The sequence below is a fragment of the Camelus ferus genome, chromosome 16, assembly GCF_009834535.1.
Source record: "Camelus ferus isolate YT-003-E chromosome 16, BCGSAC_Cfer_1.0, whole genome shotgun sequence".
Taxonomy (NCBI): domain Eukaryota; kingdom Metazoa; phylum Chordata; class Mammalia; order Artiodactyla; family Camelidae; genus Camelus; species Camelus ferus.
Genome location: NC_045711.1, coordinates 12788691 through 12800966, shown reverse-complemented (window position 1 = coordinate 12800966; position 12276 = coordinate 12788691). Strand labels below are relative to the sequence as shown.

Below are 12276 nucleotides of genomic sequence, written 5' to 3'. Positions count from 1 at the left end.
TTAGCTGATTTGCTCCTTGAAGGATTTAATAACTACAGATTCCTCTCCAATGGCTATATTCCAATTCCGGGACAGCAAGACAAAGACAACTTTCAGGAGACGATGGAGGCAATGCATATAATGGGCTTCTCTCACGAAGAGATTCTGTGTACGTGATTCCTCTAAGATTCTGATACTCAGCTTCCGTAAGACTTACAAATTGGGGGGTTAATAGTCTAAACTAGAAAATGACTGAGAAACTAATGAGAACTGCCCGTAATTTTTATGAAATCCTGAGCCGTGTCCTACTGAAAAGTCTTACAGAGCTCATTTTTAGCACAAAATAAATTAGACTATCTATCTGCTACATTTTGATGCAGTATTTTAATTAATTTTTTTTCTTTTTATATCAACATAAAGCAATGCTTAAAGTAGTATCTTCAGTGCTGCAGTTTGGAAATATTTCTTTCAAAAAGGAGCGGAACACTGACCAAGCTTCCATGCCGGAAAATACAGGTAAAATGACACAGATGGTTTTATTTCTGTTTCGGTGGTTCGTTGCTGTGTTCTCCGAAAACATTACAGCGTAAGCTTGAAAGCACCCCTGAAGTATTCCCCATGAGACCCCCTGTTCCCCCGGGCAAGGGTCAGTCTGACTCCATGAAGGAGGGAAGGGGATGGGGTGTAGGGTGAGAGGTGGCCGCGGGGACCACGCAGCTCCTCCAAAGGGCGCAGCTGCTGGCTCCTAGCCAGCGTTCACCTCAGCTGGAGTATGGGCCCAGGGTTGCCAACTGTAATTGATCTTTCAAAGAAAAGTGGAAAGGTAGATGTCAATATGAAATCTTCAAGCTTTTAAATGTTGAAAATGGATTTTTTTGAGGGGTGGGTGGGGAGGTAACTAGGTTTATTTATTTTAATGGAGGCACTAGGGATTGAACCCAGGACCTCATGCATGCTAAGCACACGCTCTACCACTGAGCTATACCCTCCCCCGCCCCAAAAATGGATTTAAATTCACACCGGTTGAGAACAAAAGTTTGTGAACCATGAAATGTGTTTGTAAGCCTTGTGAGGTTGGCTTCTGAAGGTCTGGAGAGGAAAGGAAAACGGGGGTCTCTGTGTTGACTCGGGTGCTTGATTACCTGAGTACCTTTTCTTGCTTCGCTTGAGCATCCCCATCTACTGCGGCCGGTGAAGGCTAACATAAATCACACTCTCTTCCCTGGAAATAGGCCTTCTTCTCTGTAACAAACATCGATTTAACTCCGTGTAACCCTTTTAAGGGACCTGTCCCTCCCCTGACACCTCATCGTCACCTCATCCCCACAAAACCTTTGCACCTCGTCTCAGAGTGTTGGATTTCTGGGACCATGAACTGTCTCGTTCAGTCAGTATTTTAATTGACATGGGGGCCCACTTCCTCCGTATAGCTTTCACAAGGTTAAATAAGACTTGAAGCAGCTGAAGGTTTAGAGCAAGACACGCGTTAGTGTTAAGTCTGCTTTGAAACCTTGCCCCCCCAGAGGATGGGTCGCCCGTGTGAAGGCAAGGCAGCCAAACGTGTGTCCACTTTTCGAAGTATAACGAGATGTCTTTTCTAATTGTTACTTTAAAACAACTCTTAGCTTATAATGGTTGGCTTGGTTTTCCTTCTTTTTTAACGCCTGTGATTTGTTACTTTTTCACATGATTTTGTAGAATATGGCATATGAAAATTTCCCTGAAAATCTGGAAATGTCTCATCATGGCAAGCGTTTCCTTTTCTCTTTTTTCTTTTTTTTGTTTTTTTGTTTTTTCTCTATTCTTTTCCGTCTTTCTTTTCTTCCTTCTTTCCTTCCTTCCTTCCTGATGCATTTACAAAACAACTGTTTAAAAAAACAGAAAAACAATTAAAATGGTTCTGGTGTCATTGCTTCATTGCTGTTCATGACATCACCAGTGATGGAAGTAAAATAAATCTCTTCCCAATTGTGTGCGAGGCTTTTAAAATATTACAAAATGTCTGTAAATAATTTTTCTCAGATTATTACCGGTATTAGGTAGTAGTAGTTAATTAACATTTGCTCTTTTACTGTGTGTAAAAGTTTGTACTTTTTAATTACAGTAAAACTTAATAGTGTTAGGAGCTCCCACGATCTCGTCACCTGTGTCAGATGATCCTGTTTCATTGTGCCTCTGCCCACTTGGCCTTTTCTGGATTATTTCAAAGCAAGTTCAAGATACTTTATTTGTAAAGATTTCAGTCTGATACTTGACTCAGGATCAAAAAATAAGGATATGAAGTGGGTGTATACATTTGGACTTCTTTAGTATTGGTGGTAATACTACTTTCTCTTACCAGAGATTTTCAAGTTACCAGTATTTTTAAAATGTTTAATTGTGATAAAATATGCATCACAATGGATCATTTTAACCATTTTTAAGTGTACAGGTCAGTAATGTATATTCACATTATCATGCAATCTAGTCTCCAGAATTTATCTTGCAAACTTGAACTCTTAAGATGAACAACTCCATGTCTTCCTCCCCAGCCCCTGGCAACCACCATTCTACTTTGCGTGAATTTGACTCCTACTGGGTACTTCCTGTGAGTGGAATCATTCTGTATTTGTCTTTTGTGACTGGTTAGTCACAAAAGGTTTCTAAAAAGTCACATCAGACTACTAATATTTTATTATATATTAATTTTCCATGGCATTTTTACATGTTGGTACCAAAATGGCATTTTTTAAAAAACACTTACAGCCTGTGGTACTGGAAGTTAGATTATCCCTCTACAGCCCATCCTTCCTCTTCCATCCCCGCCCACAGAGATGAATAAGGTAAATACAGCAAAGAGCTGTTCATTCCTAGCACCGGCAGCACCGCAAATTCTGAAAAGTGCATCTAGTCACAGAAATCTATCCCAAACATAATAATGAATCAAAAAGAGGAGCACATTTTAGTTACTGGGCTTTGGATAGAAAGCAGTTTGAAACTAGATAAAATCTGAAAACGTAATCTTAAACAGACCAATCGAGAATTGGGAAATTAGGGTCATTATTGCTGCTTCAAAAACAAAAGTAACCCCCCCCCCCAAAAAAAAAAAGTCTGTTAGATCTAATCACCTATCTGCAGGAGAACAGAGGCTACAAGAACGTGTTAGATGACCACGGGGTACAGTCAGGATGAACGGTTCCATTTCCAGTGATGCTGAAACATTTACCCACTCCCCCTCGAAGCTGCCTTCAGAGGTATATTGGCAAAATACCACCTTTTAGATTGAATTTGACTTTTTTTAAGAAGAACATAAACAGCAAATAAGAGGGTAATAAGGCTTAGAAGCAGATAATGTGATGCAATTATGAGTAAACTTGTTTTCCTGTTGGTTTTAAAGGTTATTAGGAGGCAGTCTCTAAAGAGGAACTCCCAGTGTCTTCTGAGCAACATGTATTCAAAAATTGGTATTAAAATTTTTTTTCAGACTTAGAAAAAATTGCAAGAACTAGTACAAAAAATTCCCACGTATCCTTCAGTCTCGTCCCTCAGCTATTAACATCTTGCATAACCACAGCACGTGACCAGAATCGAGACATTCGCATGACTGTGTATCTGTTCTACAGAGATACTGTTGTCTCTCCCACTTGTGTCCCTTTTCTGGCCCACGATCACACATTGCATTTAATTTTGGTGGCTCCTTAGTTTCTTTTCATCTGGGACAGTTCCTCAAGTCTTCATCTTGCATGGCTTGACACTTTTGAAGAATACTTGCCAGTTACTTTAGAAAATGTCCCTCAGTTTGGGTTCATCTGATGTTTCCTCCTGAATTCAGGTTATGCGCTTTTGGTTTAAGAATATTGCGGAAGTGATGTTGTGTCCTTCTGGGTTCATCATGTCAGAAGGGCTAGGGTGTCAATCCGTCTAATAATTGGTGACATTAAGATTGATCACTTGGAAAGGCAGGTCTGCCAGGTGTCTTCACGATCAGATTACCATTTTCCCCTTTTTTGTAACAAGTATTTGGGGGAAGGAGAGTCACCTTAAGGGAATTTCCTTTCATGTACTAGTTTTAGAGTCCGTTAATGGTTTCTTGCCTGAAACAGGTGTCGCTTGTGGTGTTTGTGAAGTGGTGATTTTTCTACTTACATCATCCTTTTGTAATTTTTACCTGAAATTCTACTGTAAGGAAGAGCTTTCACTTTCCTTCATTCAGTTATTTGTCAGTTTAGACACACTTATTTTATGGGTTTATAATCCATTATATCATTACTTATTCTTGTTGCCGATTTGGCCGCCCCTTCAGGTTAGCTCCTGGGTTATTTTTACATGACTCTGTTGTTGTCTAACGGTTTCTTACTACATGGCACCACAAAAGATGGTCCAGATTCATTTTGCATTTTCCCCGCCCCTGCCCAGGAATTGGCCATTTTTCTGAGGTTTTTCATATTGAAGAATAGTATTTAGAAACCAATATCTGGGTGCTGGCTGTGCCCGGGGGCCCTGGGGTCTCACAAATGGAGCAGGGAAACGTGTACAGACACACACACTCCTATTTCTGTTTCTAGGTACATATATTAAAAACCATGGGTTCATACGGATACCTCCAGTTTTCATCCAGCACTGTAGGGTTCATCCTAACTATCCATCTCCTTCTCTTTATTTGAAACTCCTTCTCCAACAGCAGGAAACCTGGCTCTCATTATCTACAGTATATTTATTTATTTGTTCTGTCCTGAAATACGCAGAAAATAGCTTCAGGATTGCTAACCCATACCTCTCTGGAAATCAAACCTGTGAATTAGTGTGCGGTATTTGTGTGTGGTTCTTTATCTTTAGAATTTATAGTCAAAATACTATTTCACTCTTCCCTCCCCCTGCCTTTATGTGGCTGTGTTACTCGTCTGTTACTGCAGGTAGCGTCAATTATCTCTTTGTGTTGCATTTTGGGTCCCCCTCCACTTCCATCCCTTTTTATTTTATTTTCTGAGTATATGAAACATACACATGATTCTAGAACAACTGTAGAAAAATGGGTACTCCGCATTGATTATGTTCCCACCCAGCCCCATCTCTTCTGCTCCATTCCCGTTCCTCTGTTCTCTCTGCCCTGTCTACACACACACCCTGTAGGAAGTCAGCCTCAGTAGTTTCTGATTTTATTATTCTCTTTTGAGCAACACTTTTCAGCTCTGCAGTAAGCGTTTAGCCACCCAAGGAACCAGCCCTTCATAAGATAAATAAGTTCCGATATATCTCTTTAAATATTTAGTCACATATCTGTATAATAACATCTTAAGTCCAAAGTTGTACACGCCACAGCCCAGATCGCCAGTAAGTTTTCTGTTTCTTAGATTTTGATTAATGGTTTCATTTTCCTGCTCGAACTTTTTGGCTAAGCCTGGTCCTCTGAAGTAGATAGAGATTCTCAGGAAAGGGAGTAAGAGGCAGACAGAAGAACATGCATCATGGAAAAAGACGTATCCCTCAACATTTTAGTGGCAAGAAAATGGGAACCTCCTTAAAATGTCCAACAGAGTGAAGTCAACCAAGATACAACTACACTATGAAGTGTGGTTTTTTTTTTAACATTTTTTATTGATTTATAGTCATTTTACAATGTTGTGTCTAAAGTGTGTTTTTTAGCTGCTAAAATGTCTATCATGATACAAAACAAAAGAGTGTGGGTAACTTGCTTTCTGTACTTCTTTGTGTTTCTCAACTTCGCATCAGATACACATGCCCGCGTGCATACGTGCATTAACTAATAGGAGGCAGGACGTGTGGGTTGAGGTAGAGCTATTGGTAAAAGCTGGTGAGAAGAGTCACAAACCAAAGGAAGTGATCCCTGAGGCACAACCTGCCTGCCCTCCCGTGGTCGGTCCTGCTGGGGTACCACCTGGGTCAGGGCCGTAGGGTGCAGTGCATCTTTGAGAAAGAGCTTGGTTATGCTTCTAATAGAATTCAAACTGCTCTTACCCTTAAAGAATTTCATTGTTACTTTAATATTGAGTCAAAAATCAATAATTGGTGCACTTGTTGGACCTTGGTGACAGCAGACAGTGGACTTCTGGTGAGGTCGGTGGCCTAAAGCTGATGAGAATCAGTCATAACAAAATTAGCAGCTCTTGGGGTTACTTTTACAAACCTTTAGATTTCTTGCCTACTAAAATACGATGAAGATCACTCCATGGGCATGACATGTTATCTTGGTAACGTGATGATTTAAGCGATTTTAAACACCATTCTTCTCACTCTGTGCCTTATCCATGAGTTCTAAGACTCAGTAGCTTGCATTAAATGACCCTGAATAAGTAATGGCCGGCTAATCAGCTCTTTACAGTCTAAGGATGAGTATTAACTTGAAAGGATGCAGGTGGTTTTCATCAGACCTAAAACTTGTGTAACTGCAAGACTTTTCTTTAGTTTCTTAATACAACTTGATGATTGCGAAGGTGTGTCATGTGTTTGCTGGCTGTGTGGTGACTGGGCGTAAGGAGAAGCCTGTCATTTAGGAGACTTCTTGCTCTCCAGTTGCACAGAAGCTCTGCCATCTTCTCGGCATGAATGTGATGGAGTTTACTCGGGCTATCCTCACCCCCCGGATCAAGGTCGGCCGCGACTACGTGCAGAAAGCCCAGACCAAGGAACAAGTAAGGTTAACCCAGCTGTTTTCACGCACTTGTCTGAATGATAAGCGTGGTCGCTAGACCTTATGACTGGCGTGCAACCAGCTAAGTCAGTAAAAGCTCTATTACACGATGTTTCTTAATACTAATTGAGTATTTTTTCCTCAGAAAATTTTTAAAGGTGACTTTTTTAGAAAAGGAAATTTGAAGCATCACCTTGGGTTCTCCCCGGGTAGCTGGGTCATCAGGAGGGCACAGCTGTGTACCTCAGGACCCCGCCCAGCAGTAGGGTGCACTGGTCCCCTGTCCCTGTGGTGGTGGGGGGGCACAGCACCAAGGACACGGGAGTCCGAGTCACCTGTTTCGTGGTGGACTCCGGGCCAACCTGCCGCACAGAGCCCCCGGGCATGGGGAGGGGAGTTTTCACTGGGTGTCGTCACCCATTTCCTACACTGGCTATCGCCTGTCTGCATTTAATTGTACTAATCCCCTCTGTTGATGTACAAGATTGAGACATGATTAAGCAGTAAACAGCTATTTTGGGTTTGGGGGGCAATGTAGATCATTGAACTCCATCTAACAGCTCCTAATGCTTTATTGAGATTGTCCCCAGAATTAAAGGTTGATGTTGTCTAATTATAGGCAGATTTTGCAGTAGAAGCATTGGCAAAAGCTACCTATGAGCGGCTCTTCCGCTGGCTTGTTCACCGGATCAATAAAGCTCTGGACAGGACCAAACGTCAAGGAGCGTCTTTCATTGGAATCCTGGATATCGCTGGGTTTGAGATTTTTGAGGTAAGTCCCTCTCCTTCCTGCTCTCTTTGATTCTGTTTATTTTTCATTAATAAACATTTCGGAAGGCTCACTGTGTACCAGGTGCAGTGCCAGGCACCTGGAGTGGAGTGGTCGGTAAGCAGGTGCAGTCTGCCTTTCTAGTAGAGAGTCACACAGTAAATGGCAAAATCCACTGCATTCTCAGAACCTCGAATGATGGGGGGTTGGTGGTCCTGCATGGGAGGGAATTTGTCAAATGTTAGGAACTTCTGGAAAGCCAGTATGACTAGACGTAACTGGGGACATGAGTGTGAGGTGGGACACAGGCGGAGCACGGAGACCCTGGAGGACGGGGTTGTCAAAGCCCAGGGGCCGGATGATGGTGGCTTTGGGCGGGAGTCAGGAGCAGCTGTGTGAGATGGAGAAGTGAGGAAAGATGATGATCCCTGTTCTGAAGATACGATGATGGATTTCAGTTTATTTCATTATTAATCTGACTAGATTTCTCCACTCACTGTCAGTCCATCAAAGGTTTGTAGTCACACACGTGCTGTGGTTTTGCTAAAACGTTGATAGAATTTTGGTCTCCTAAAAGTTTACATCTTTACCTCTCCTTTGATAGACTGATTATATAGTAAGGCACAAATACTGGACGAAATAGTTCTTGGGATCATTGTACTCCTTTGGCCAGTTGGATATTGAGCTATCTTGTTTTAAAATGAACCCCTTTAAATTATAAGTCTGTCCTCATAAAATCCAAACTGTTGCTGGTATAAGTTTTATCCAAACTGCCGATAGGCCTGTTAAGAGGTTGCTTTAATATGTATTGATTTGTGTGATAAATGCTAGAGAGGGTGTGGAGAAAGAGGAATCCTCCTACACTGTTGGTGGGAATGTATTTTGATGCAGCCACTATGGAAAACAGTATGGAGGTTCTTTAAAAAACTAAAAATAGGCTTATCATACGATCCAGCAATCCCACTCCTTGGCGTATATCTGGAAACAGTGAAAACTCTAATCTGAAAAGATACATGCACCCCAGTGTTCATAGCAGCACTATTTACAATAGCCAAGGCGTGGAATCAACCTAAGTGTCCATCGACAGATGAATGGATAAAGAAGATGCGGTATATTTATATGGTGGCATGTTAATCAGCCATAAAAAAGAGATAATGCCATTTGCAGCAACATGGATGGACCTAGAGATTATCAGACTAAGTGAAGTAAGTCAGACGTAGACAAATATCATATATCACTTATATGTGGAATCTTAAAAAATAATACAAATGAACTTACTTACAAAACAGAAACAGACTCACATAGGAAACAATCTTATGATTACCAAAGGGGAGGTGGGGAGGGATAAATTAGGAGTTTGTGATTAAGAGGTACAGACTACTATATATGAAATAGATAAACACCAAGGACCTACTGTGCAGCACAGGAAACTATATTCATTATCTTGTAATAACCTATAATGGAAAAGAACCTGAAAAGGAATAAGTATCTATCTGTCTGTCTGTCTGTCTATATATATCTCTGAATCACTTTGATGTACACCTGAAACTAACACAACATTGTAAATCAATTATACTTCAGCTTAAATTTTTTAAAAATTAAATATGTATTTATTTGTAAATAACTTGATAAATTATGAAGGTGGCTGGGTGCAAATTGCATGTCTGTTGCCTTTCTGTATGTAAATAATGAAAGAAAAGATCCCCATTTCCAACCGCAACAAAAACAGGTGCGATACCTAAGAATAAATTTGAGAAGAAATGGGCAAGAAGAAATGTTAAAGACAGCTTTACAATGGTACTGTGGAAAACGAGACTTGAAGAAATGTAAAAACATACCTTGTTCTTGGATGAGAAAATTCTCTGTCATAAAGATACAAATCTTCCCCAAATTTGTCTTGATGGTTTAAAACCTATTAATAATTTTTAAGGGTCAGAGAAGGACTAATTTAAAACTAACTTGAAAAATAATAAAAAATAAAGTACAGATAGTAAGATTCTGTAAAAGAAATAGAGGCTATGACAAGATATAAAATGTTGTAAAGCTGTGGAAATTCAAGAAGCATGTTTTTGACATATGAACACACAGGCAGCAGAAAAATGTTAGTAAACGGTAAAAATGCAGGATTGTTTAGTGGGCATTAACTCACTGAGCAGGGCTGAGCACAGTCAGGCAGTCTGCAGGGGACCCAGCATCACACCTGCTCTCTGGGCCCTCAGCTTACAGAGCCGGGCTGGCCTCGCTTGGCCTCTGGCCTTCCAGTGTCTCCGATTTTCTTTTTCTCACTTTCTTCCTTATTTATTTATTCATTTCTCTTCATTAACCATTCACTAATAAAAGCTGTCTTATTTGTTGATATTCAGCATACCGAGTGTGTCACATGGTCTCATTTTAGCTTCTCAGTGCTGTGATGGGGGGTGTGTGTGAGTGAGACAGACCCCTCAGTTGTCACTGTCACTGTAATCACTAGTGTAGCTGATGCCCAAGTAGTAACTTCTCACGAGCTTTCTGAGGACGAGGTGACTCACTGTGCTGCTTGCTCTTCCTCCCCCTGCGCGCTGGGAACATCACTCTTCCGCCGTCTGCAGCTGAACTCCTTCGAGCAGCTGTGCATCAACTACACCAACGAGAAGCTGCAGCAGCTGTTCAACCACACCATGTTCATCCTGGAGCAGGAGGAGTACCAGCGTGAGGGCATCGAGTGGAACTTCATCGACTTCGGGCTGGACCTGCAGCCCTGCATTGACCTCATCGAGAGACCTGTAAGACCCTTCCCCATCATTTGCCTTTCCGCTTGTGGTCACTGCACACCGAGACGGAAATTACCCTGTCTCATCAGTGTTGAGATAATTTTCCAATCTGAATTTCCTAGGATAGTGATCTCTCTGACAAAATACCCATTTGAAAAGTAGCACACTGGTCAGACCCTTCCTGAGCTGTCTTTTCTCGTGGCCTTGTTCCCGTCCTCGTGTGGGTGACCGTGCCCTCGGGTGCCACAGTGGCGGCGGCAGCTGCATCCCCTTCAGCCCTCAGCCTGTGTTGAGGGTGTGGGGCTCACGTCGGGGGCAGTACGGGGGCACCGAGAATAAGTCAGGCCGTGCAAATTCATTTAGGGGGTAGTAACTAAAGCTCATCCTTGTAAGTGCAAAGATGCTTTGATTTTGGCAGATTTTTTTTTTTAATTTGCAGTTTCAGAGGCTTGGGGGACAGATATATATCTTTATAGCAACCCTAGCAGGCACCAGAGATGACTGTTGGTTTGGTGCTGTGTTGAAATACATAGAACTTTGTATGACTCATTGACTAATGGAACTGCTCCGGGTGACCTCGACCAGGTACTGGTGATTCAGCTCCCTGGCAGTTGCTTTTGCTCAACAAGAGAGTAGCTTTGCTTATTTTATTTTGCTGACTGCCAAAAACGTAGGAAAACTAAAGCTCCATTCAGGATCGATACGTAACTTTACGTGAAGTTCTGCTGCTAGTTAAGAGGGTGGGGTGTGTTCTAACAGCCGGCAGGTTTGCCCCATGAGGCACGCCGAGGCTTTGAAGCAGTTCTTTTCTTGCTGCTCAGTCCCTGCTCGCCACCGTGCTGTCCGCGTGTGAACGGTTTAGAGGCTAATGTCTCCAGAGCCGGACGTTACCTGTGGTCGGAGGGCTGGGGGCCAGTCGGGAAGAGGAAAAGCCCAGAGGACGCTCACCCCATCAGAGACGTAGTTGTAGCACATTAGACACTTGGGTTCGAGGGGGTTCGCATAATTTTCCTTTGCGTTAAGAGCGCGTCTTACCTTGTTCAGAGCAGAGCTCTCCAGTCACCGGTAGTTGGGACGAATGCGCTTCTGTGCACCTCGAGCAATACTCAGAAGTAAAACTGAACGTGCGGGAGTGGCACCTAACAGTGCCCTCTCACACAAGACACAGACACACGAATACACACCCTTGCAGCTTTGTTGCCCAGAAAAGTTGTTTGGGAATTGATGCAAATAAGGGCATGGGGTGCTTGCTGTGAGTACCAGTGATGACTGTCTGGCTCCTCGTTTGAGATGCTCGTGTATGTGTATCTGTATGATACTGACAGTCCTGTGTTTTACGAATGTGTTGACTACGGATATGCACTTATAATTTAAGGTGGAAGAGAAACTGTAAGAGTTGTTAAGTAAATCTCTTCGTCTGCAATAATTGTACCAAAACTCTTCCAAATGGAAAATTATCAGCCCTACGTTTTAAAAATATCTTTAGAGGGTTTTTGAATCTGATGGTTTTGCAACTCTTAAGTGAGTCTTAAGAATATACATTCTTCTTTTTTTTTTTTTTTTTTTTTTTTTCAGATTTTTTGGGGGGGTGTTAGGGGGAGGTAATGGGGTTTGTTTGTTTATTTAATGGAGGCACTGAGGATTGAACCCAGGACCTCATGCATGCTAGGCACCCACTCTCCACTAAGCTATACCCTCCCCCCTACCTTCTTCTTAATGATACTTAATTACATTTCTTTTGCTTTATGCTCTGGGACAAAATATATATCATTTTTTTCTTCACTCTCACAGGATGATTTTACTCTAAAAGAATGATAGGGGAAAGTAAACATTTCAACCTTAATGATCAGCTCACAGCAAAAGTAGGTGATGCAGAAAGGTTTGGCATTTTCAGTTGTTTTGCCAATATTAAGTATAAATATTATTGAATTAGGATGAAATCAAAGCAGCAAGAATTTATTAAATCCTTAATTACAGCTTGGAAATGCAAAGATTGGGGGTCCTGGGGGTGGTGTATGAGGGGAGTACACAGCATGGCCCTGGGACTCAAAACATGGTATCAGGTCTAAATGATGCTCTGTATTCAGTGAAGGCAGAGGCCACAGCTGGCTGGCAGTGTCACCGAAGGTTTCCTGATGAGGGTGTTGTGA

General features: G+C 41.9%; 1 protein-coding gene across 1 annotated transcript in view; it reads left to right on the top strand.

Moving 5' to 3' along the window:
• MYH10 (myosin heavy chain 10) overlaps positions 1-12276 on the top strand; it is a 119206-nt gene that overhangs the window by 61107 nt on the left and 45823 nt on the right. The window contains 5 exon segments of the mRNA XM_032498764.1: positions 5-148; positions 400-495; positions 6490-6608; positions 7227-7379; positions 9965-10138. Of these exon segments, the coding sequence (XP_032354655.1) occupies positions 5-148; positions 400-495; positions 6490-6608; positions 7227-7379; positions 9965-10138 (686 nt within the window).